A 26,205-nucleotide genomic window follows, 5' to 3' on the forward strand; every position below is an offset into this window, starting at 1 on the left:
AAAAAAATAGTGCTTTACTTTGTTGCATTACATATCAGCCACCCTGTATATACCCGATAAAATAAGATAAATCGAATGAAAAATAAAATGAGATATGTCTATATAAAAGAGGGAGCCACCGTGATGCAATGGTTAGCATGCCCGCCTTGCATACACAATGTCGTGGGTTTGATTCCTTCTTCGACCGAACACCAAAAAGTTTTTCAGCGGTGGATTATTCCACCTCAGTAATGCTGGTGACATTTCTTAGTGTTTCAAAGATTCTCTAAGTGGTTTCACTGTAATTTGGAACGACGTTCGGACTCGGCTATAAAAAGGAGGTCCCTTGTCATTGAGCTTAACATGGAATCGGGCAGCACTCAGTGATAAGAGAGAAGTTCACCAATGTGGTATCACAATGGACTGAATAGTCTAAGTGAGCCTGATACATCGGGCTGCCACATAACCTAACCTAACCTATATAAAACATTCACCTATGTAAACCATATATTAAAACATTGGGGATTAAAAATAATGCTCGATTTCAAACTGCAGGAAAATCGGAGATATGCTATATATCCCCATGATCGAATTTAACCCGCCTGAAGAAGAAAACTAATTTTCAGTGATGAAAAGCCTATCCGGAATGGAAAACATTTTTAAGTTAAAGTATGGATTTGTCAATTATCGATTTATTTCAAATACTCACCCTAAAACATAAATCTCCTTCCTCTGTACTCTGGAAATCGTAAAGAGCTATACCATATGGTTGTTCATCTGATGTTGCAGCAGTACCATAATTATCCATTTGACCAGCAGCGGAGGGATATAACTGTAGTGCATCGGCTTTTCCTGAAATAACATCGAGTAGTGATACTGTGGGTGTTGAACTCGATGTATATGATAAAGATGATGATGTCACCGTTGGCGGTGGTGGTGGTGGAGCACATTGTGGCATGGGCGGAGATGGGGGTGTAGGCAAATCGGAACACAATGAAACCCCGTATGGTTTCGTAAATGTTGGTGGTTTGGGAGCTTTAGGTTTTTGTGAGATTTTTGGCTTAATTATAGTAGGCATATTAAGTGCAGGTGCAGGGGGCAATAGACTTTTACCATTACACAGCGGATTATCACCGTTTGTTTGTAGGCGTGTATTTATCGTATTGAGATTTCTGACGGGAGCAGTACCTATACTGCCATAGCGAGGTTGTTGCGTTGAATCCGGTCCAGGGCCAAAGGCTTCTATCGTCTCCCATGGATCCAAAGGACTTGTTGTGGCGGGTCGAGAACGTCCAGCTGCCGAAAAATCATCTTCAAAACCACTTTCAGGCTGTGACACGCTGCCATTATTGGGTGAGCTAAAATTTGAATCGGAACTAAAGCTATCAACACTCAGGCAATCACTATTGGATTTTTGTGTAAATGTTGGAGAACTTGGAGGAGAATCAAAACTGATAAGTTGGGCATCACTAGTTGTAGTAGTTGTGCTGTGATTATTCGTAGATGTACTGAGACTTTGTGTATTCCACGCACTATTCCAAGAATTATGTTGAGTTATTTGTGATGTGGATGTTGATGTATTTGTGAACGAGGACGACGATGATGATGACATCGATGTTGTTGTACCATAGGTTGCAGCCCCATATATACGCGATGCCGAGTTTGGCGTTGGAGCTCTAGAGGATTTTTTACGATGGAATATATTACTCAAGATGCTAGTCGGTTGTTGTACAGTGGAAGGATTAGGTGCTAAATGCTTTTTGGGCTGTATTTTTGGTGGTGGGGGCCTTGGAGGAGGTTGTTTCTTAATGTTACCATTTCCATTACCACTTAAAATATCGAAAGGCGAATCATCCCAATTTGTTGCTGGTGCATAACGGGCCTGAGGAAATTTTCTCGTTATTGAACCTCCACCGCCACTACTGCCCGCATTATTGTTATTCGTTGTTGAGAATCCATTAATTGACGTCAACCCGTTTTGATTAGGACCTTTTGGAGGTGGTGGTAATTTAATTGTTAACTTTGGTACAGTGACATTTTGATGTTGTTGATATTGTTCCTGTTGTTGTAATTGTAAACGAAGCTGCTCTAAACTAGCATTAGCAGTAGCTGCAGCAACCTGTCCTCGAGATCCAGGTGGTGCAGGTGCTGGACGTGTTGGTAAGGTCATAATAATAGTGACGAAATGACGACAGTCTGAAGCTTTTGTCGCCTTAGCACTATAATGAAAAACAAAAAGAAGAAAGCGAGTTAGTGTTAAAATCACTTACGTTCATAGGTTGAATTGAATCAAACAGTTGACAAATGTTTTGTTAATTTTTTTATAGTGACAGTACATAGTGTTAATTGATGGTTGTATGAATGATGTCATGAAGTAAATTCAAGATCATCCCTATATATGTGCTTAGGTTAGGTTAGGTAAAGTGTTTGTCTATAACTACAGACTCAATTAGATTATAATACTACAGACGGTCAAGGTGCTGTACAGGAATTCCTTTTACTATACCTAACGTAATATATATAACGACTGATTTTTACAAATACGCGCTTATTTATTTACCGGTCTCCTTTCAACTTTGGGCAATGCATTTAAAATATTAAAATTTACTAAAAAATGGTGACCATATTCCATAGAAGACTATATGGACTGATAAGGCCTATTTCTAAAAAAAAAAAGATGTAAAAAAATTCTATAGAAATAAATTTATGAAAAAATTTCTATAGAAATAAAATTTGGCAAAATTTTCTATAGAAATAAAATTATGAAAAAATTTTCTGGAGAAATAAAATTTTGACAAAATTTTCTATAGAAATAAAATTTTGACAAAATTTTCTGTAGAAATAAAATTTTGACAAAATTTTCTATAGAAATAAATTTTTGACAAAATTTTCTATAGAAATAAAATTTTGACAAAATTTTCTATAGAAATAAAATTTTGACAAAATTTTCTATAGAAATAAAATTTTGACAAAATTTTCTATAGAAATAAAATTTTGACAAAATTTTCTATAGAAATAAAATTTTGACAAAATTTTCTATAGAAATAGAATTTTGACAAAATTTTCTATAGAAATAAAATTTTGACAAAATTTTCTATAGAAATCAAATTTTGACAAAATTTTCTATAAAAATAAAATTTTGACAAAATTTTCTATAAAAATAAAATTTTGACAAAATTTTCTATAGAAATAAAATTTTGACAAAATTTTCTATAGAAGTAAAATTTTGACAAAATTTTCTATAGAAATAAAATTTTGACAAAATTTTCTATAGAAATAAAATTTTGACAAAATTTTCTATAGAAATAAAATTTTGACAAAATTTTCTATAAAAATAAAATTTTGACAAAATTTTCTATAGAAATAAAATTTTGAGAAAATTTTCTATAGAAATAAAGTTTCGACAAAACATTCTATAGAAATAAAATTTTGACAAAATTTTCTATAGAAATAAAATTTTGACAAAATGTTCTATAGAAATAAAATTTTGAGAAAATTTTCTAAAGAAATAAAATTTTGACAAAATTTTTGATAGAGATAAAATTTTGACAAAATTTTCTATAGAAATAAAATGTTGACAAAATTTTCTATAGAAATAAAATTTTGACAAAATAAAATTTTGACAAAATTTTCTATAGAAATAAAATTTTGACAAAATTTTCTATAAAAATAAAATTTTGACCAAATTTTCTATAGAAATAAAATTTTGAGAAAATTTTCTATAGAAATAAAGTTTCGACAAAACATTCTATAGAAATAAAATTTTGACAAAATTTTCTATAGAAATAAAATTTTGACAAAATGTTCTATAGAAATAAAATTTTGAGAAAATTTTCTAAAGAAATAAAATTTTGACAAAATTTTTGATAGAGATAAAATTTTGACAAAATTTTCTATAGAAATAAAATGTTGACAAAATTTTCTATAGAAATAAAATTTTGACAAAGTTTTCTATAAAAATAAAATTTTGACAAAATTTTCTATAGAAATAAAAATGTTGAAAAAATTTTCTATAGAAATAAAATTTTGACAAAATTTTCTATAGAAATAAAGTTTTGACAAAACATTCTATAGAAATAAAATTTTGCAAAATAATAATTTTTTGTTTCAGTAGTTTTTTGGTAAAATTTTCTCCAAATTTTGGTAGATTATTTTGGAACAATTTCACAAAATTTTTGGCGACGCTTTGTTTGCTGGGATGTCAATTAGGACAATTAATTAAAAACATACAAAATTTCAATCATTTTCTTAAATGAATTAATTGTTTAATTTATTAAAAAAATAATTGTATTAGTTAATTTTTTATTTGATTACGTTTAAGCATCAATTCAATTGGAAATATTTTGATGTTATTTTTTTTCTGTGCAAAGACGAAAAATACATATAAAAATAATTTTAGAAACTTTAGAATATTTTATTAAGAACGTAATAAATAAATTATTCTGTTTTTTTTTTCATGAAAACTCAATCTTCATTTTTTTAGGGTGTTGTATAGTCTCCGCCCAACTTCAGATTTTTCTTGCTTACTTTTGCTAACTCAAAGAATTGTAAAATGATTATTGGGGTTTTCTTTAAATAAAAAATAAAATATATAAACAATCAATAAGCCCCAAATTTCATAAGGAAGGAATTTCTATTGTGTCTTTAGCTATGTAATACATTTTTGAATCAAATTTCATTATGACCCGACGATTTTCAAATAGATTCATTTAATAAATATTTTAGTATTTTTTTTTTTTTTTTTCAAATGTTAAGAAATTTTCTAGAAAAGATCTCTCAGCGCTTTTGAAGGAATAAAATAAAACAAAAATACGGCATACGTCAATAAATAAAATATTTTCCACACACAAAAGAAATAAACAAATTTATTTGAAAAACCGTTTTAATTTGCAAAAAAAAAAAAGAAATATGGAAACATGACCATCCATTTGTGTTTATAATCAACCACAAAACAATAGAACAAAACCCACAACTATACATATTATTTATTTTTGATTGGAGGTTTATGAAAAAGTCTCTCAAGGTCATACTTTCCATTCATTCATTTGTTTCTTGTTTTTTTGATTGCAATGTGACTTTGTATTTTAACCATACTACTTCATCTACTTATCCAAACAAACAACACCTATAAATTTACAAATTAACAATCCATAGGGAGTACACAATTACATAAAGGCAATATTATGGTCACTTATTACCACATATACATATATATTTTTGAGACATGTTTGCATAAAATGAAATTACCCCAACCAACTTGGGCACAATGAAACCCCGGCTAATCGTATCACCCTCTAGCTAGGTAGACTATAAGCGAAAGCAACTAATTAAACAAATGACTAATAAAATAAAGGGTTATTGAGAGAGTTAGTCATATGTTCATATCATAATGTGGGAGGAACTAAGGAAATTTGATTAATTTACCTTTAAGAGGAGTTAAGAATTACCAAAAATGGAAATCTCATACAGTATGGAAATGATGAAAACACAGATTTATTGAAGAAATCAATGTTTTAATTAAACTAAAAACTCTAAATCAGTTAAGTAAGTGATTGCAAGTAGTTAGTAAAATAAAATATTAATTCGGTTTTGCAATCAAAACCAATTACATTTTTTATGTCCAATTAAAAGTGTAATTGATACTATCATTTTCATGATTAATTAATTGGATCAATTAATTTCGTGATTGAATCAAAAAAAATTCTCTGTCTGATTGTTTATATCAGAATATCCTGTATTATAACCATGGCAACCACAGTTTGCAAAACATTTCTCTCCAACTATGATGTACATCTATTTCCTATATAAATGGAATTTTGAGAAAATTTTCTATTCAAATAAAATTTTGAAAAAATTTTCTATAGAAATAAAATTTTGACACAATTTTTTATAGAAATAAAATTTTAACAAAATTTTCTGTAGAATAAAATTTTGACAAAATTTTCTATAAAAATAAAGTTTTGACAAAATTATCTATAGAAATAAAATTTTTAAAAAATTTTCTATAGAAATAAAATTTTTAAAAAATTTTCTATAGAAATAAAATTTTGACAAAATTTTCTATAGAAATAAAATTTTGACAAAATTTTCTATAGATATAAAATTTTGACAAAATTTTCTATAGAAATAAAATTTTGACAAAATTTTCTATAGAAATAAAATTTTGACAAAATTTTCTATAGAAATAAAATTTTGACAAAATTTTCTATAGAAATAAAGTTTTGACAAAATTTTCTAAAGAAATAAAATTTTGACAAAATTTTCTATAGAAATAAAATTTTTACAAAATTTTCTATAGAAATAAAATTTTGACAAAATTTTCTAATGAAATAAAATTTTAACAAAATTTTCTATAGAAATAAAATTTTGACAAAATTTTCTATAGACAAAATTGACAAAATTTTCTATAGAAATAAAAATTTGATAAAATTTTCTATAGACATAAAATTTTGAAAAAATTTTCTATACAAATAAACTTTTGACAAAATTTTCTATAGAAATAAAATATTGACAAAATTATCTATAGAAATACAATTTTTAGAAATAAAAATTTGACAAAATTTTCTATAGACATAAAATTTTGACAAAATTTTCTCTAGAAATAATTTTTTTTCAAAATTGTCTATAGAAATAAAATTTTGACAATTTTAAATTAAATGTTGACAAAATTTTCTGTAGAATAAAATATTGACAACATTTTCAATGGAAATAGAATTATCTATATAGAAATAAAATTTTGACAAAATTTTCTATAGACAAAATTGACAAAATTATCTATAGAAATAAAAATTTGGTAAAATTTTCTATAGACATAAAATTTTGACAAAATTTTCTATATAGAAATAAAATTTTCTATAGAAATAAAATTTTCACAATATTTTCTATAGAAATACAATTTTGACAATTTTAAATCAAATTTTAACAAAATTTTCTGTAGAATAAAATATTGACACAATTTTCAATGGGAATAGAATTTTCTATATAGAAATAAAATTTTGACAAAATTTTCTATAGACAAAATTTTCAATGGGAATAGAATTTTCTATATAGAAATAAAATTTTGACAAAATTTTCTATAGACAAAATTGACAAAATTTTCTATAGAAATAAAATTTTCTAGACATAAAATTTTGAAAAAAATTTCTATAGAAATAAACTTTTGACACAATTTTCTATAGAAATCAAATTTTGAGAAAATTTTCTAAAGAAATAAAATTTTGACAAAATTTTCTCTAGAAAAAAATGACAAAATTTTCTATAGAAATAAAAATTTCACAAAATTTTCTATAGACATAAAATTTTGACAAAATTTTCTCTAGAAATAAAATTTTTTCAAAATTTTCTATAGAAATAAAATTTTGACAATTTTAAATCAAATTTTGGCAAAATTTTCTGTAGAATAAAATATTGACAAAATTTTCAATGGAAATAGAATTTTCTATATAGAAATACAATTTTAACAAAATTTTCTATAGACAAAATTGACAAAATTATCTATAGAAATAAAAATTTGATAAAATTTTCTATAGACATAAAATTTTGACAAAATTTTCTATAGAAATAATATTTTGACAAAATTTTCTATAGAAATAAAATATTGACAAAATTATCTATAGAAATAAAATTTTGGCAAAATTTTTTTGAAATAAAAATTTGACAAAATTTTCTATAACATAGACATAAAATTTTGACAAAATTTTCTATAGAAATAAAATTTTGAGAAATTTTTCTATAGAAATAAAATTTTGACACAATTTTCTATAGAAATAAAATTTTGAGAAAATTTTCTATAGAAATAAAATTGTAAGAAAATATTTCATAATTCAATATTTTTACAATTCAAGGGTATTTATACACAAAAAAAAAATTGTCGCTAATAGAAGGGATCATTCATTCATTCGATGAAAAATACATTGTTTTCATACCACAAAGATTTGATAATAAACTTCAAAAGATTTTTGTTTTAATTTGGTAGGTTGTTGTAAAATTCTCTTCAAATTTTGGTCGATTATTTTTGGCAACCGTGATTATAACCCGTTTGAAAAAGTAACATAAAGTCCGAAAATGATAGTGAAAATGAAACCCATAATAAATAGCCCAATAACAACAAATGCAAGCAACAGAAACTACCTATGAATCAACATTATCAAACCAAGAAAGCATATCAATAAACAATAAAGGCAGTATAATGTCGTCATTACATCAGCAAGGAAATCCCATCTAAATACTTTTAAAATAGATAATTTCGAAGTCGTTAAGTGAAAATTATTTCAAGCTTTGAGCAATTTTGTGAAACTAAATAATAATAACCCAAATGTGCGTGTTCTATGTTCCATGAATTGGTGGCTTCCGCCTGAACCACACTCTTCAGACTTGAACCCCAACGAATATGTCCGATTTCTGAGATCTCATAAGAAAGCTCGATGGGGAGAAATATTGACTCAAATTTCAACTAAATATTGGCATTATGTCAGACTTTAATGGTTTATTTGAGTAAGATATTCCGCAAACTATTATAAAAAATAAATAGAATTTCTCTGTTTTGTAAATAATATTGCTAACATTTTGCTATTCATAGAGATGATGTCAAAGTCTGGGATCATAAAAGTAATCTCATTAGCTGCTATATAGCCATCCTTCACTAAATGGAACACAATTGAAATTCTGGACGTTGGCTGTAGTTTTGTATTTATTTGTTTTTATCAACAAATTCTTTTATGTTATACTTACTATAGTTGTTAATATGTAATATTGTAACTTTTTCTCTTAGCTATTGTACGAAATGAAAATATACAAGTATGTACATTATGTTTTAAACGTACATACATATGTGTAAAAAATACAAAAAAAAAATTATTATTTCAGCAAATATCTAGCCGACTTTGATAAAAGCTTAACATCACATTGACCTCGAATCAAATTAACTCAGAAAAAGTTGACAATAACGTTCACCCACAATAGTCATGACAATGACCAGATCTTGAGAGTATTCCTAGTAGTTTTTTCATTATTTTTTTTTTTATTTTGTTGTACTACATGACATTTCATCAAATATAGTGGCAATTATTTACCCTCCCAAGTGCACTTAAAAAATTGTGCTAAATGAGGGTGAAAGACAGGTTTTTCCATTCTCAAACTTTTTTTATTCTCCACTGAAAAACATTCGCAAATTAAACAATATTAAGGACAAATTTAATTATTTGTTTATTTTTATACCCTCCACCATAGGATGGCGGTATATTAACTTTGTCATTCCGTTTGTAACACATCGAAATATTGCTCTAAGACCCCATAAAATATATATTCTGGGTCGTGGTGAAATTCAGAGTCGATTTAAGCATGTCCGTCCATCCTAATTTCCGAACGAAACAAGCTATCGACTTGAAACTTGGCACAAGTAGTTGTTATTGATGTAGGTCGGATGGTATTGCACCATCCGTATAGCCCCCATATAAACGGACCCTCATATTTGGCTTGCGGAACCTATAAGAGAAGCATATTTCATCCGATTCGGCTGAAATTTGGTGGGTGGTGCTAGTATATGGTCTCTAACAACCATGCAAAAATTGTTCCATATAATTATATATAGCCCCCATATAAACCGATCCCCAGATTTGACCTCCGGAGCCTCTTGGAAGAGCAAAATTCACCTGATTCGTTTGAAATTTGGTACGTGGTGTTAGTATGTGGTCTCTAACGACCATGCAAAAATTGGTCCATATCGGTCCATAATTATATATAGCCCCCATATAAATTGATCCCCAGATTTAAGCTCCGGAGCCTCTTGGAAGAGCAAAATTCATCCGATCCGGTTGAAATTTCGTACATGGTGTAAGTATATATTCTCTAACAACCATGCAGGAATTGGTCCACATCGGTCTATAATTATATATAGCCCCATATAATCCGATCCCCAGGTTTGAGCTCCGGAACCTCTTGGAAGAGCAAAATTCACCCAATTCGGTTGAAATTTGGTACATGGTGTTAGTATATGGTATCTAACAACCGTGCAAAAATGGGTCTGCATCGGTCCATAATTATATATAGCCCCCTTATAAACCGATCTCCAGATTTGAGCTCCGGAGCCTCTTGGAAGAGCAAAATTCATCCGATCCGGTTGAAATTTGGTACATGGTGTAAGTATATAGTCTCTAACAACCATGCAGGAATTGGTCCACATCTACCTCTTGGTAGAGCAAAATTCATCCGATTCGGTTGAAATTGGGTACATGGTGTAAGTAAGTATATGGTCTCTAACAACCATGCCAAACTAGGTCCATATCGGTCCATAAATATATATAGCCCCCATATAAAGCGACCCCCATATTTCGATTCTGGCTCTCTAATTACCGCGCAAAAGTCCATATCGGTTCGTAATTATTTGCAGACTTACCTATATATACCTTTTTTTGTCTAATATATACCACGTATGGAATAACTTACAATTTAGAATGCGGGGTTAGGAAGTCTTGAGATACCGCGCCTTTGGTAAGTGTTGCCGCAACCCAAGTAATTCGATTATGGATGGCAATCTTTAGTAGAAGTTTCTACGCTATTCTTAGTGGAGGGTACATAAGCTTCGGCCTGGCCGAACTTACGGCCGTATATACATGTTTTTTTTCGAACGATCCCATCGCCCGCTTTCCCGCCCCTTCCGACTGTGAGGACCTCGTCCCCATAACGTAGGGACAGCGTACACATCATGATCCGAACCATGGCGCATTAAGAATTGTTTTCTTTAAATATAGGACACAAATCTTTGAAATTTGCATCCCTCCGTTAAAGTGATATGCCTTTGAAGTAAGACAAATTACCCCCTCAATAAACTTGAATCACTTATCATAAATTTGGGTTTATTTGCTCTACCCCCCTTATGTAAAGATAAACGTTTTTTATTTAAAGAAGTTATCTTTATGTTAACTGAGATATAACATTTTTAGATTAACGATAAAATAGCTTAAAAATAGGCTAATATTAGTTTGAGGATTTTATAGAGGGTTAAATTGGGAAAGCAGTCAATATTTGCTGAAAAGGTAAACATTTTATGCTCGATTATACTAAAAAATGTTTTGATTTGGATGAAATAAAAGTTAAATTGGGGGATACACAATAAAAGCTTTTATTGGCCCAAAAAATTTGAATATTTATCAAAGTCAGTCATAACAACGGACAAAATATTTACTGATTACATTTAGGAGACGCTATTAGAGTGTAGGAATATACCAAAAACTATTTATGGTTCTTAAATATGCTTTGGGTAAAATTTTAAAACCACACTACTGAAAGAAGACTTTTTCTTTTCGAAATTTTAGACAAACAAATTTTAAAATTTGGTGTTCGTTAGAATCTGAAGTTCAAATTCATTCATTGAAATTCATTTTCTATTAAAATTGCATTGCTCAAAATGCTTTGCACAGATTCAAACAGGTGGCTTCGCTCTCAGAATCAGTATTTCAAATTATATATCAGAGAGTGATTCCAATAGAGTGAGGTCTACAATGAAAGAAGAGTTCTCTTTTCTGAGGAACGAAATTTCAGACAAGCAAAGTTTAGTTTGACGGAGGAAAGTATTTTTTCTTTACATTATGTCAGATATGTCGTTTTGACATATCTGAAATTATTTCAAGCACGATGACAACGTTAACTTGCTTGATTAGACTGCTTTTTATAAGTTAGGTTTATAAAATAATTGCGATTTCACTGTCTCGTGGCCACGCTTGTCACACGTGCCCAATATAATTTACCAAAATTTGAAGAAAATTTTACAAAAATTTAAAAAAATTTATTTTAACACTTGATCAACAATTTTGTCGCAAAAATTTTGTCAAAATTTTATTTCTATAGAAAATTTTGTCTAAATTTTATTTCTATTGAAAATTTTGTCAAAAGTTTATTTCTATAGAAAATTTTGTCAAAATTTTATTCCTATAGAAAATTTTGTCAAAATTTTATTTCTATAGAAACTTTTGTCAAAATTTTATTTCTATAGAAACTTTTGTCAAAATTTTATTCCTATAGAAACTTTTGTCAAAAATTTATCAATTTGTCAAAATTTTGTTTCTATAGAAAATTTTATCAAAATTTTATTTCTATATAAAATGTTGTCAAAATTTTATTTCTATAGAAAATGTTGTAAAAATTTTTTTCTTAAAAAAAATTTTGTCAAATTTTTATTTCTATAGAAAATGTTGTCAAAATTTTATTCCTATAGAAAATGTTGTCAAAATTTTATTCCTATAGAAAATTTTGTCAAAATTTTATTCCTATAGAAAATTTTGTCAAAATTTTATTTTTATAGAAAATTTTGTCAAAATTTTATTCCTATAGAAAATGTTGTCAAATTTTTATTCCTATAGAAAATTTTGTCAAAATTTTATTTCTATAGAAAATTTTGTCAAAATTTTATTTTTATAGAAAATTTTGTCAAAATTTTATTTATCTAGAAAATATTGTCAAAATTTTATTTCGCTAGAAATTGAAGTACATCTTAATTGGAGAGGAATATTTAAATCTACCAAAATATCGAGAATTCTACAAATCTACCAAACAGTAAAAAATCTCCCATTTTTAATAGAATTCTAGCAACTGTGGCAACCATGCTCGTGGCTGCTGACATAGACCTAGGCCATCGTCATCGAACGTACCCTTCTCTTATTCCTGTACCTCCATATCCGTATTTCTTAATCCGTTTCCAGTACCTGTTTTCCCAGGTTCCCAGGTTGATCAACAATTTTGTCTCAAAAATGTTGTCAAAATTTTACTTCTATAGAAAATGTTGTCTAAATTTTATTTCTATTGAAAATTTTGTCAAAAGTTTATTCCTATAGAAAATTTTGTCAAAATTTTATTTCTATAGAAACTTTTGTCAAAATTTTATTCCTATAGAAAATTTTGTCAAAATTTTATTTCTATAGAAAATTTTGTCAAAATATTATTCCTATAGAAAATTTTGTCAAAATATTATTCCTATAGAAAATTTTGTCAAAATTTTATTTCTATAGAAAATTTTGTCAAAATTTTATTCCTATAGAAAATTTTGTCAAAATTTTATTTCTATAGAAACTTTTGTCAAAATTTTATTCCTATAGAACATTTTGTCAAAATTTTATTCCTATAGAAAATTTTGTCAAACTTTTATTTCTATAGAAAATTTTGTCAAAATTTTATTCCTATAGAAAGAAAATTTTGTCAAAATTTTTTTTCTATAGAAAATTTTATCAGAATTTTATTTCTATAGAAAATGTTGTCAAAATTTTATTTCTATAGAAAATGTTGTAAAAATATTTTTCCTAAAGAAAATTTTGTCAAAATTTTATTTCTATAGAAAATTTTGTCAAAATTTTATTCCTATAGAAAATTTTGTCAAAATTTTATTCCTATAGAAAATTTTGTCAAAATTTTATTTTTATAGAAAATTTTGTCAAAATTTTATTTTTATAGAAAATTTTGTCAAAATTTTATTTTTATAGAAAATTTTGTCAAAATTTTATTTTTATAGAAAATTTTGTCAACATTTTATTCCTATAGGAAATGTTGTCAAAATTTTATACCTATAGAAAATTTTTTCAAAATTTTATTCCTATAGAAAATTTTGTCAAAATTTTATTTCTATAGAAAATTTTGTCAAAATTTTATTTCTATAGAAAATTTTGTCAAAATTATATTTCTCTAGAAAATATTGTCAAAATTATATTTCGCTAGAAATTGAAGTACATCTTAATTGGAGAGGAATATTTTGCAAAATCTACCAAAATATCGAGAATTCTACAAATCTACCAAACAGTAAAAAAAATCTCCCATTTTTAATAGAATTCTAGCAACTGTGGCAACCGTGCTCGTGGCTGCTGACATAGACCTAGGCCATCGTCATCGAACGTACCCTTCTCTTATTCCTGGACCTCTGTATCCTTAACGTATTTCTTAATCCGTTTCCAGTACCTGTTTTCCCAGTGATGTAATAGACAGTGCTACAAGGTCTCCTAATCTTAACAACACACCCTATTGCTATGAATAGATGACTTATTTTTCTAGGTGTAACATTTTTGATGTCACATACCATATATTTTGGTAGTGGTTGACATGTTAAAAATATGGTCCCATGGAATTTCATTGACAGATTCTCCATTTGTTCCGTCATACAAAAGGCAATTGGGCTATAATTAAATGTCACATTTTTGTTCTTCATTCACATGCTCTCTGAAATGCATTGTATGTTGATTGAAAATCCACGTGTGTATGATGAAAACATTGAAACATATATATGACATTTTCCACACACCCAAAGTTACCCCTTGAGAACCAACAACAAAAAATACAATCAATGAGATTTGGAAGAAGGAGTGACTGGAACCCAGGTACTTGTGAACCAAAGAATCATGGAAGCTACTTTGTATACTCAATAGATACCAAATAAAAAATATGGGGGAAAATTCCCTATGATGCAAACAATTAGATGAATCCATTAATATATTTTGAATCACAGATAATAACAATAATATTAAATTAATACAGGCTCTAGCAATTTAACATTGCAGTGAATACCAAGAGATTCCCTCATAGCAAATATTATAGCCTTTGTTCTTAAAGAATATTAATTTCACAAAAAAGGTTAATGCATTTACGACAAAAAAAAAAAACAAAAACAATACGAAAGAAATATACCACACATACTACATGAAAAACACAAAACAAAATTCTCAAGCGGAAGTATAAGTTTGAATAATCAGCACACTCTTATACGATAATTCATAAGTCGATAATTGAAACCAAGAATGAAATTAAATACCGAGAAGGAAATGTAAGTGTAAAGAATGATATATAAACTGAAACAAACATTATCAATTAAATAATTGCACTTTGTGATAAAACAAAATTGAGTCGAATGTCATAATTCTTTGCATGCCAACTTAAGTGGGAGAAATATATCTTTGCCACACACTATTTTTCTTTAAAATTCCGAGGGCACATATGATTGGAATCATCGTACCATTATATATCCACATATAGATAGTTTAAAATAACGTATTATTATTAGTTATTCAGTTCATTTGAATGATCATATTAGTTCGATGGTGAATAAGGCATATGAGGTTTTCGGATTCATAAAGCGTTGGGCGTAGGAGTTTACGCACCCTTATGTTACCAAGAGGCTCCTTTTTACTGCCCTTGTTTAGACCCATCCTGGAGTATGGGTCTATCGTATGGGATCATATCAATATACGTCGATAGAATAGACTCGGTGCAGAAGCAATTCTTGTTGTTCGCTTTGAGGCATATTCAATGAAACATTTACTTCGTTCTTCCTCCTTACTTCAATTCTCCAAAGAAGTGGAGAATTAAAGTAAGAGCAAATTTAAGACTCTTGTCCTCTTTTAAATTTATGTTTTGCGTCCTTGATACTATGAAAGAAAATTAAATTTGTTCAATTTTCAGCTGTTTTCTACATGTGCTATCAGTGCACGGTTGCCATAGTTGGAAGAATTCTATCAAGAATGGAGATTCTTTACTGTTTGGTAGATTGGTAGAATTCTTGATGTTTTGGTAGAATTTCCATTTTTTACAGAAATAATATTGTTAGAAAATTTCCTATAGAAATAAAATTTTGTTGAAGAAATAAAATGATGACAAAATTTTCTTTAGAAATAAAATGCTGACAAAATTTTCTATAGAAATAAAAATTTGACCAAATTTTCTATAGAAATAAAATTTGACAAACTTTGCGATTGAAGTAAATTTTTGCAAAAAATTTCTATAGAAATAAAATTTTGGTGATAACATTTTCTATAGTAATAAAAGTTTGGCAAAATTTTCTATAGAAATAAAATTTTGACAAAATTTCCTATAGAAATAAAAGTTTGAGAAAATTTTCTATAGAAATAAAATGATGACAAAATTTTCTATAGAAATAAAATGCTGACAAAATTTTCTATAGCAATAAAAATTTGACCAAAGTTTCTATAGAAATAAAAATTTGACAAACTTTTCGATAGAAGTAAATTTTTGCAAAAAATTTCTATAGAAATAAAATTTTGGTGATAACATTTTCTATAGCAATAAAATGTTGGCAAAATTTTCTATAGAAATAAAATTTTGACAAAATTTCCTATAGAAATAAAATTTTGAGAAAATTTTCTATAGAAATAAAATGATGACAAAATTTTCTATAGAAATAAAATGCTGACAAAATTTTCTATAGAAATAAAAATTTGACCAAATTTTCTATAGAAATAAAAATTTGACCAAATTTTCTATAGAAATAAAAATTTGACAAACTTTTCGATTGAAGTAAATTTTTGCAAAAATTTCTATAGAAATAAAATTTTGGTGATAACATTTTCTATAGCAATAAAATTTTGGCAAAATTTTCTATCGAAATAAAATTTTGACAAAATTTCCTATAGAAATAAAATTTTGAGACAATTTTCTATAGAAATAAAATGATGCCAAATTTTCTATAGAAATAAAATGCTGACAAAATTTTCTATAGAAATAAAAATTTGACAAACTTTTCGATTGAAGTAAATTTTTGCAAAAAATTTCTATAGAAATAAAATTTTGGTGATAACATTTTCTATAGCAATAAAATTTTGGCAAAATTTTCTATAGAAATAAAATGTTGAAAAAATTTTCTATAGAAATTAAATTTTGACAAAATTTTCGATTAAATTAGAATTTTGCAAAAAATAGCTATGTTTGAAGTAAAAAAGTCTTTAAACTAAAATTTTGAAAAACATCTTTTATTTTCAAACGCTTTTTTTACAAAGTCAACAAATATAAAGATGATTTCATAAATATTGAGATTATCCCACCTCAGTAATGCTGGTGACATTTCTTGGGGTTTCAAAGCTTCTCTAAGTGGTTTCACTGTAAAGGTGAGTACTAAGTTCGAGTTTAGCCGCTAAAGTGAAAACTAAATCAGTAAAAAAGACATAAAATTATACATATTTGTTGCAAATTTTATTGTAACTTGATGGCGAATAGTCCCAAGCAAATGTTCACAAAGTTTGTATTCCTTAAAATGGATTATTAAAGAAAAGTAATCGTGAAAAAATTACGATTTTAGCGGCTAAACTCGAACTTAATACCCACCTTAATGTGGAATGCCGTTCGGACTCGGATATAAAAAGGAGGTCCCTTGTCATTGAGTTTAACATAGAATCGGGCAGCACTCAGTGATAAGAGAGAAGTTCACCAATGTGGTATCACAATGGACTGAATAGTCTAAGTGAGCCTGATACATCGGCTGTAATGTAATATGCCCGGCTGATAAGTCCTTCTCTGTAGGTTAGGTTAGGTTAGGTTAAAGTGGCAGCCCGATTAAGATTCAGGCTCCTTAGACTATTCAGTCCATTGTGATACCACATTAACTAAAAGTACCTATTACATATGGGCACTTCTAGTTTTAACCGCTGAACCTTCTTGATTATTTTTCTTTGTTGAACCAACCAGATTGTTCCAAAAACATTAGCAGACTGTTTAAGTTAACGTTTTCCAGATCCGCCAGTAATCTGAAGCTATATGCTCCTAAAAGTTGCTTGCGCTTTACACAAAATGCAGGACACTCACACAAGAGGTGTTTTATTGATTCCTGTTCCTCCGCATCATGACAGCTCATACAATAGTCATTATACTTCGCGCATATAGTTTTTGCAAAATCTCCTATCAGGCAGCGACCCGTTATAGCAGATATCAGGAGTGCTATCTGACGTCACGAGAACATTAGCATATCTAGTGTGCGGTTTAAGTTGAAATGGGGCCATATTTGCTTGGTGTCGTTACAACCCTTGCAATTCTCCCATCGAACATTTGCCATCATAACAGCCTTCTCACGCAGCATGAGCTTGCAGGTAGCTAGGGGCATACCAACAAATTCTAGTTCCCCTGGAATATGTAAGGTAGTCCCTAGCCTTGCCAACTCATCCGCTTCGCAGTTCCCCGGTATGTTCCTATGGCCAGGCACCCATATTAGGTGAATATTGTACTGCTCAGCCATCTCATTGAGAGATTTGCGGCAATCGATGGCCGTTTTCGAGTTGAGGAACACAGAGTCCAAGGATTTTATTGCAGGTTGACTGTCTGAGTATATATTAATGCCCACATTTTTTGGAACATTACTTCTCAGCCAATTCGCCACCTCTCTTATTGCTAATATTTCAGCCTGAAAAACACTACAGTGATTAGGTAATCGTTTCGCTATTTGAAGTTCCAGATCATTAGAATATACTCCGAATCCCACTTGTCCATCCAATTTGGAGCCATCAGTGTAGAAATCTATATATTCTTTATTCCCCGGGGTCTGTGTGCACCACGCCTCACTGTTGGGGATTAGAGTCTCAAACTTTTTGTCGAAAAGTGGACTCGCCAAAGTGTAATCCTTCCGTAGTCTGGAAGCCTCGGACGTATTCTCAATACTACTGCAGTAAGCATTCCAAGAGTTATGCTGAGCCTTTCTCAGTTCTCGCTTGTATCCTCTCAGATTCTTCTTGTAAGCGTCCCAGTCCTCAGGGGCTCTGGTGGACTTTGCCTTGTTAAAGAGCTTCCTGCAGGATTTCCTCATATTACTTAATTCCGTAGACCACCATGGTGGTCGATGTTTCCCCCTTGGCTTTCCTCTAGGGCATGCAGCTTTCAGTGAGATGTTGAAGGCCTTAGTAATCCGCTCCACTGCGTGTTCGATATCTGGCACATTTCTCATATTTGTCTCTGTTATTTCCGGTATCATCATATTGAACGATTCCCTATACCTATTCCAGTCAGCTTTCCTAACATTTGGCGGAAATATGATCTTGGTGATATGAACATCAAATTTGAAACTGATGTAGCGATGATCCGAGAAGCTGTGTTCACTTAAAACCTGCCATTCAGATATCATTTCATTCAGTTCTTGCGAGGCCAAGGTGATGTCCAAAACCTCTTGCCTGTTTTTAGTGACAAAGGTTGGGACATCTCCCTTGTTGCAAACTGCCAGATTAGTACGCAAAATAAACTCTATTAGCGACACTCCCCTTGCATTAGTATCACTACTTCCCCATATACTATGATGTGCATTCGCATCGCATCCCATAATGAGTTTCGTCTTTGTTTTCAGTGACTCCTCCACTAAGGTCTTAACGGCATATGGAGGCATCTCCCTGTCATGTCCCATGTAGACCGAAGATACCCAATATTTGCATTTGGCTATTTCTAAACTTGCAACTACAGTGTCTGTATTGCACATTGAAGGAAGCAGAAACAAGTTGAGCTCGTTTTTAGCAATTATACAGGCTCGATTTACATCATTACCAGTATACTGCAATAGTTTGAACCCCGGAGTACTTAATTCACATATTTTGTTTTTATAAACATATGGTTCTTGAATAAGAACTATATCTATGTCCCCTTTCATCAGGAGAACTTTTAAGGCAGCACATGCAGCCTTACAATGATGAAGATTTATCTGGAGGATCCGTAGGACCATCGAGATTTTCAACAACCGTCACATCAGCCGCTTCAATCGAGTCATCAAGAATGTCCTCTTCAGAGATATCGGTGACTCTCGCAATAACCATAGGTTCAACTTTGGTGAGTTCTGAGGCAGTAGAAGCCTCCTCACGCATACGTTATCTATCCATGTCTTCAAATGTCTTGGTATCCCCCTCGACTTCGCAAGAGGATCCGCTTACTTCTGATTCAGACAGAGGCTTGTCCATTTCTGAATCCTTTAGCTGATCGTTTTTATACACCTTCATTTGGATATAATGAAAGCCATAACCTACACGGCCCTGAGACTTTGCTAGATGTGGCAAAGACTGAGTGTTCAATATAAACACTGCATGCCGTCTTGGCCCATCCACTTCATCCAAACGGCCAACCTTCCAATCAGCTGTTGGAAGATCTGGATTGCATTGTTTCAGTCTATTTAAAATAAATTCAGGGTCTGGAGGGTTTGCAGGTATCCACGCATGTGCTCTTGGTCTAGCCGGTATGTCTTTCTTCTCGACTAACTCTAGAGCAGCTCCTTCCGAAACTTCACCAATTAGTATCAGAGCAGCTTTAAAACATTCTATAGACCTCTGGTCCTCAAATGCGACTAGCTTAAATCGTCCTTGATACCAACCAGCCTCTTGGTGTCGAGGATCTGGGCCGGGAAACTTTTCCAGCACCTGTGAGTAGACGCCAGACAAAGCATTCTCAATTTCCCCCATTTTTGCTTTGGAACCATACCGTCCAATGCTCCTTTATTTATGATAGCCATCACAAGGCTGTCTTTAGCAACTGAGGCAAACGATCGTTGATCCCTTTTGGAGGATGGCAGCTCATCCGGTGATCGTTCCCTTTTTCCAGCCTCAAGAATTCCTTGAGCCCATTTTAAGGAATCGCTTTGTTTAGCCGACAACGTGCTTGGGTCGACTGATCCTAATTTCTTTAGGATAAACAAAGCATTTCTGCGTTCTTTGAATCTCTTTCGTGAAGGATTACCTCCTTTTGATGCCGTTACCTTGGAAAAGGTCCGACTTGTCAAATTGTCGCCACCTGTCGACCCGTCAACAGGTCGACTAATTGGGCCTAACTCTTGGTCATTGCCCAAATTTATAACTCCAGTCGATACCCGTCCACTGGGCACTGAAGTTAGCAACCCAGTGGATGTCTTTGAATTTCTCTGCATGGTGGCCTAATATCCCACCACACTTGAAATTCGTAGTAGGTACTTATTACGATTATTTTATCCGCTATTAAAAAACACGTCCGTTCCGTTCGACGGTTGAAATCTCTCTGCCTCCACTCCGCCATGATCCTGATTATGTTGTGCACTGACTCTACGTTACGAGTATGAGCCCTCACGGTCGGAAGGCGCGGGAAAGTGGCGTTGAGTCCTCTCGAGAAAAAAAGTACTTACACAAAAACCGAAAAACACTTTCTTGAGGAACGAAATTTTAGACAAACGAAATCACCTTTGGTTATAATATATTTTCCTCCAGAAAAAATAAATCTAAATTTATAATAATCAATGCAATGCAATGTAATCAATGTCAGCGTCCAAAAAACTTAATTTGTCTAAAATTTCTTTTCTCATAAATGTGACTCTTCTTTCAGTGTAAACTTCGCATGATTTAACATTTTTATGTATTTTCCAATTATAAATATAGAATCTAATTCTGGAAGCAAATAACTTTGTTATAAAGTATTTTTCTTAAGAAAAAACAAAGCCAAATTTATGGCAATTAATGCAACAATTTTTTATATGATTTTAATGCAAAGTCGAATAAAAGAACCTTTTTTCGGGAGGTTGGAGTATAATGGAGTTTAAAAAAATGTTAGTGTCAAAAAAAAAATTCGTTTGCCTAAAATTTCGTTTCTTAGAAAACTCTTCTTTCAGTGTAAACTTCAGAATTAAAGATTTTCGGTTTTTTAAATATTGTCATGGAACACAAAAAGAAAAAAAATCTTTCTGACTCAAATAATTTTTAATGGTAATTGCTTCAATAACGAAAATGATAGTATCAATCACAATATAAATAAGAAATATATAAAAAAAAAGTAAGTAAGTAAGGAAAGTATCAATTCGGGCCGACTATATTATACCCTGCACCACTTTGTAGATCCACATTTTCGATAGCATATCAAATTCGCCCAATGTGTTGGGAACTATATATAAGTGTTTATATTCCCATATACATATATTTAAAACTGACCCGATATGCACAAAATGTGTTAGAGTTCTACAAAATTTATAGACTTTAAATTTAAGGGGAACACAATGTAGTAAAAAATATGGGAAACATTTAAATATGAACCAATTTTGAGGAAACTTCGTGTATTTATGATTTATCGGTCGATAGATATTTATTAGAAGTATGGCAAATTGGAGTAATTTTTATAATTTTTCGACTTAACAGTGGCGATTTTATAAGGAAAATGTGGGTATTTAGGCCATGTTTGCCCAAATCGGAAAAACATATATATGGAAGCTATATCGAAATCTGAACCGATTTCAATCAAAATTGGCAAGCATAGTTAGAATGGTAATTCTACACCCTGTGGCCTCTGTGGTCATATTAGTGCAAATCGGGCGAAAGATATATATATGGGAGCTATATCTAAATCTGAACCGATTTCAATAAAATTAAGCACAATTGACTGCGCTACTAATTGTACTCCTAGTGCAAAATTTCAAGCGAATTAGAGTAAAAAACTCGCTTCTGAGGCCATATAGGTCCATATCGGGCGAAAGATATATATGGGAGTTATATCTAAATCTTAACTGATTTCAATCAAATTTGGGTAAAATTTTAACCAAATTGGGGTAAAACTCTGGCTTCTGGTACCACACAGAAAAAAAAGTGTCTCGTAAATTTAAGAAGATTTTTACAATAATTTATTACAAGAATTTTCCAGAATTTTAGTTCATTTTTCGTATCTTCAACGAAAATTAACTACTCGAAAGGAAATTTTACAAATTCTAAGTAGCAATCGTTTAGTTCATGGCCTACAAAATACGATGGAAATTTCCTTAAAAAATTTCTTAACTGGTAGTTAAAAATTCGTTTGTTATGCTATAAAACTACTTGTGAAATGTAAAGTATTTTCTAAATAATAAGTGCAATTTACAATAAGATTTTTTTGTATGAGAAAATATTTTTTTACGAAAAATGAACTTGAAAGTGGATAGCAATTTCTTACTGACAATTCCTATAGTTAATAATTGTTGGTAAAAAATTACCCAATGAAATATTTTTAGTTCACATGTAATTAAATTTATAGACATTTTCGTCAAAAATGGTAGATAACATTTCATGAAAATTTTGCAAATTTTAAGTTACACGTTTCATCGTTCATAAACTGGTTTACGAATATTATTCTTAGAGCAAATTGTCAGCAGATGCGATGAACTAATGCATAGTACAGAGATCTTTATCGGAATAGGGGAATGTGATTAATGTAAAGATGATGTTACTTGAGTTTTGTTGTGTATACATGAGCGTGGGGTTGTTTTTATTTTGGTTTATTTAGTGGTTTGTGTGTGTTTGTTATTCTTGGATGGTTTATTGGCTGGATGAGGTGTTGTTTTCAATAAAGGCACATGTGTTTTTGTTGTTGTAGGAATGTTTTGGCTTTGCTTGGTTTTGTTTGGCATGCTTCAGTTGTATAGTTGGCGTTGGCGTGGGATGTTGCATCTTTTAATATGCAACAAGGGAATATAAAGGCATGGAATATTTTGGAATTTTGAGACATATATTGCTGTTTGTTTATTAAACCTTTTAAATTAAAGTTATTAATATTTTATCGGTAGTTTTGAGAAAAGTTATTAAGAATATTTAGGAAAATATGTTGAAATTGAAAGTGTATTGAAATTTTTATTATTCAATGTAAAAAATTAATATTCAATTCCAGATGAATTTGGACAATTTTTGTTATATCTCAGCGTATAGTTTAGCCATAAATTGGTAAGTATTGTTTTTTTAATATGGCTTTCTTTTAAAAATAATATTTTTTATGTATATTATTATTTGTTAATTATTTTTTTTTTTTTTGGAAACCAGTTTAATGTTTTTCTTTGTTGTAAAAGCAATATTTAATTTCAGAGCAACTCCAGATGGGTCCGAAAATAGAGAATTGGTAAGTTTTCTTTTAAAATTTGGCTTTCTTTCAACTAGAATATTTACGTTTTTATGACCTTTTTATCATCAAAATTATAGGTTTTTAATACCTTATTTAAGTATTTCTTTAATCAATTTTTTTGGAAACCAATGTAATATTTTAATGTAAAAAAACAAATATTTAATTTCAGAATAACCCCTTAAAAATTTGAAAAAAATGTTGGTACTCCTTAGCTTGTAATTTAATAGTGAATTGGTAAGGATTCTTTAACTTTCTTTTAACCAGAATATTTGTGTTTTTTATGCATAATATTATTTTTTTCATTCGATTTTTGGAAACCTATTTAATAATTTTATTTAATGTAAAAAATAAATATTTAATTTCAGAATAGCCCAAATAAATTTGGACAACTTTTTATGTATATTTCCCCTCAGCGTACAATTTAATAGAGAATTGGTAAGTTTTATATTAAAACTCTGGCTTTCTTTCAACTAGAATATTTATTTTATTATATCCTTCACATCGATAACAACACAGTTTTATGAGTTTATATAGAATACTTCATTATTTCTCTAATTGTTTCAGGTACCAATTTTATGAGATACGTTTTCCAAAGAAAAGTTGAATTCCTTACACCATTCGATAAAATGCCCCCAAATATGGTAAGTTACAAGCTAAAATGAAGAATTAAAATTATATTTCATTACATGGTGTTAATTTTTAACAATTTTCATTATTGTTTCCATTTTTTTCCAGCAAGATATGTGAAAAAATTACCTACGATGAATAAAAAAAGGATAAGTCAAAATGTCCAAACAGCGGGTTCAAATGAACTACTCTCTGTTCCACGTGGTCATAATTTTTATTCACAAAAAACATTGTATTAAGAACTTTCATCATAAGTTTTTATAATAAAGTACTTTTGCTTAAAGATAGTTTAATTTTAATGTATGAAAATTTTCATAATAGTAAAACGGTTTGTTGTTCCTTTAATTATTTAATTTCTCTGTACTGTGGAATGATTGATTTAAAAATAGTTTAATCGTCGACATTTTAAAGAGACTGTTAACCAATTTTTATTATCGGGTTTCCCACAAAATAAACAAGTAAATCAAAATAATACTGACTTTTTAACTTGGTAGGGGTATATAAATCTTATGGTGTTGTAAAAATGAACTAAACTACAATGTTATAGATGAACTAAAACTTAAGAGAATTATAAACTAGACAAGTTGAAAAAAATCTTAAGGGCTAAATCATGGTCAATATTACTACAGTTTAGTTCATTTTGCAATGGAAAAGGGTTCACTGTTTTTTCAGTGCATATAAGTGCATATCGGGCGAATGATATATATGGGAGCTATATCTAAATCTGAAATGATTTCAATCACATTTTACATACTTGACTATAGTATTAATTGTTCTCCTTGTGCAAAATTTCAAGTAAATTAGGGAGCAAGTGCCCAGAAGCCATATATATCGGGAGAAAGATATATATGGGAGCTATATCTAAATCTCAACCGTTTTCTTCCAAAATGAATAGGGTTCTATTCTGACCCAAAACAGAAGCTTGTACCAAATATGAAGTCGATTGGACTAAAACTGCGACCTAGACTTTCCTACGTAATTGAGCTATGTTCATTATTTAGCTGAACTTTTGTACAAAGTGAACATAGCTCGGTTTTTGTCTCCGCTAAGATAAAGTTAACTTTAACTTCACGGACATCAATTGAACAATATGAACAAATTGTTTTTAACAAGATAGGTAACAATATGGAAAATTAAAGATAGAAAAACCTCAGTTAGAATGGAAAATAAAACTGGGTCAAAGTTGATACGCTCTGTAAGTCTTAATCACGTTGTAATTGCATACAAAGCCAATAAGCATGTGTGTACCTTCTGAAAATACCCATGTACGTCTACATTGATGATGTGATGTTTCCATTCGCTACATTAGCAGTCCGTGAAACTAATAATATTGAAAAATTAGAAACACTGAAGCCCAATATATTTTTGCTGTATGTTGAAATATTATAGTACGAAGGTTGATATTAATATTTTTGGATACTAACACTTAGTACGAACATAACTTCCTGTATATATACTACCTGAAATCAAACATTTTAAAGAATATTCCAATCTAATCATACAGGAACCCGAAATATAAATAGCAACCCTCATATAAGAAACATAAGAAGAACACAACAAATGTTAATTATCTTATGACATGTTTTCATTTATGCATCTTTAGACATATAGAAAAGTCTAGATGATGAACTCTTGAATACAAAATCTATAAAATATTGCATGCGATATTCTGCATTGAGAAATGAGAACTTATGACAACATATTCAATTATTATAAATGTAGACATACTTTAAAAATGACATACTTCACGTAAGAAATTCTTAAATTCTCCTTTTACATTGCCATTCAAACATTGTAGCAGTGTGATATACATATGTTGCCATACAATCCTTTGAAAGGATTCGGATTCAGGTACAAATTTTAGTGAATTATAAAATATTTGCTATGATAGAGAAAACACTTGACAACTGTCCTTGTTTTCCTTTAGAGAGCTCAAAACAAAAGAATTTTTAACTGGCCTTACGCACGTACCTATATACAAATATACTTTACCATATGTTC

The 26,205-nt window shown here is 29.9% G+C and overlaps 1 protein-coding gene and 1 long non-coding RNA gene across 4 annotated transcripts in view; one reads left to right on the forward strand and one right to left on the reverse strand.

The window, feature by feature from the left end:
• l(3)05822 (SH3 domain-containing lethal (3) 05822) overlaps positions 1-26,205 on the reverse strand; it is a 48,164-nt gene that overhangs the window by 4,454 nt on the left and 17,505 nt on the right. For all 3 annotated transcript variants that reach the window (XM_075290452.1, XM_075290450.1, XM_075290451.1), the window contains one exon: positions 689-2,198. In XM_075290452.1, coding sequence (XP_075146567.1) covers positions 689-2,149 — 1,461 coding nt within the window. In that variant the 5' untranslated portion in view covers positions 2,150-2,198. The remainder of the gene's footprint in view (positions 1-688; positions 2,199-26,205) is intronic.
• Positions 24,141-24,487, forward strand: LOC142238654 (uncharacterized). The gene is made up of 2 exons (XR_012722783.1): positions 24,141-24,218; positions 24,313-24,487. It is a non-coding gene; the product is annotated as an uncharacterized LOC142238654 (long non-coding RNA).

This window comes from Haematobia irritans, chromosome 1 (assembly GCF_050003625.1).
Source record: "Haematobia irritans isolate KBUSLIRL chromosome 1, ASM5000362v1, whole genome shotgun sequence".
NCBI classification, from domain to species: Eukaryota; Metazoa; Arthropoda; class Insecta; order Diptera; family Muscidae; genus Haematobia; species Haematobia irritans.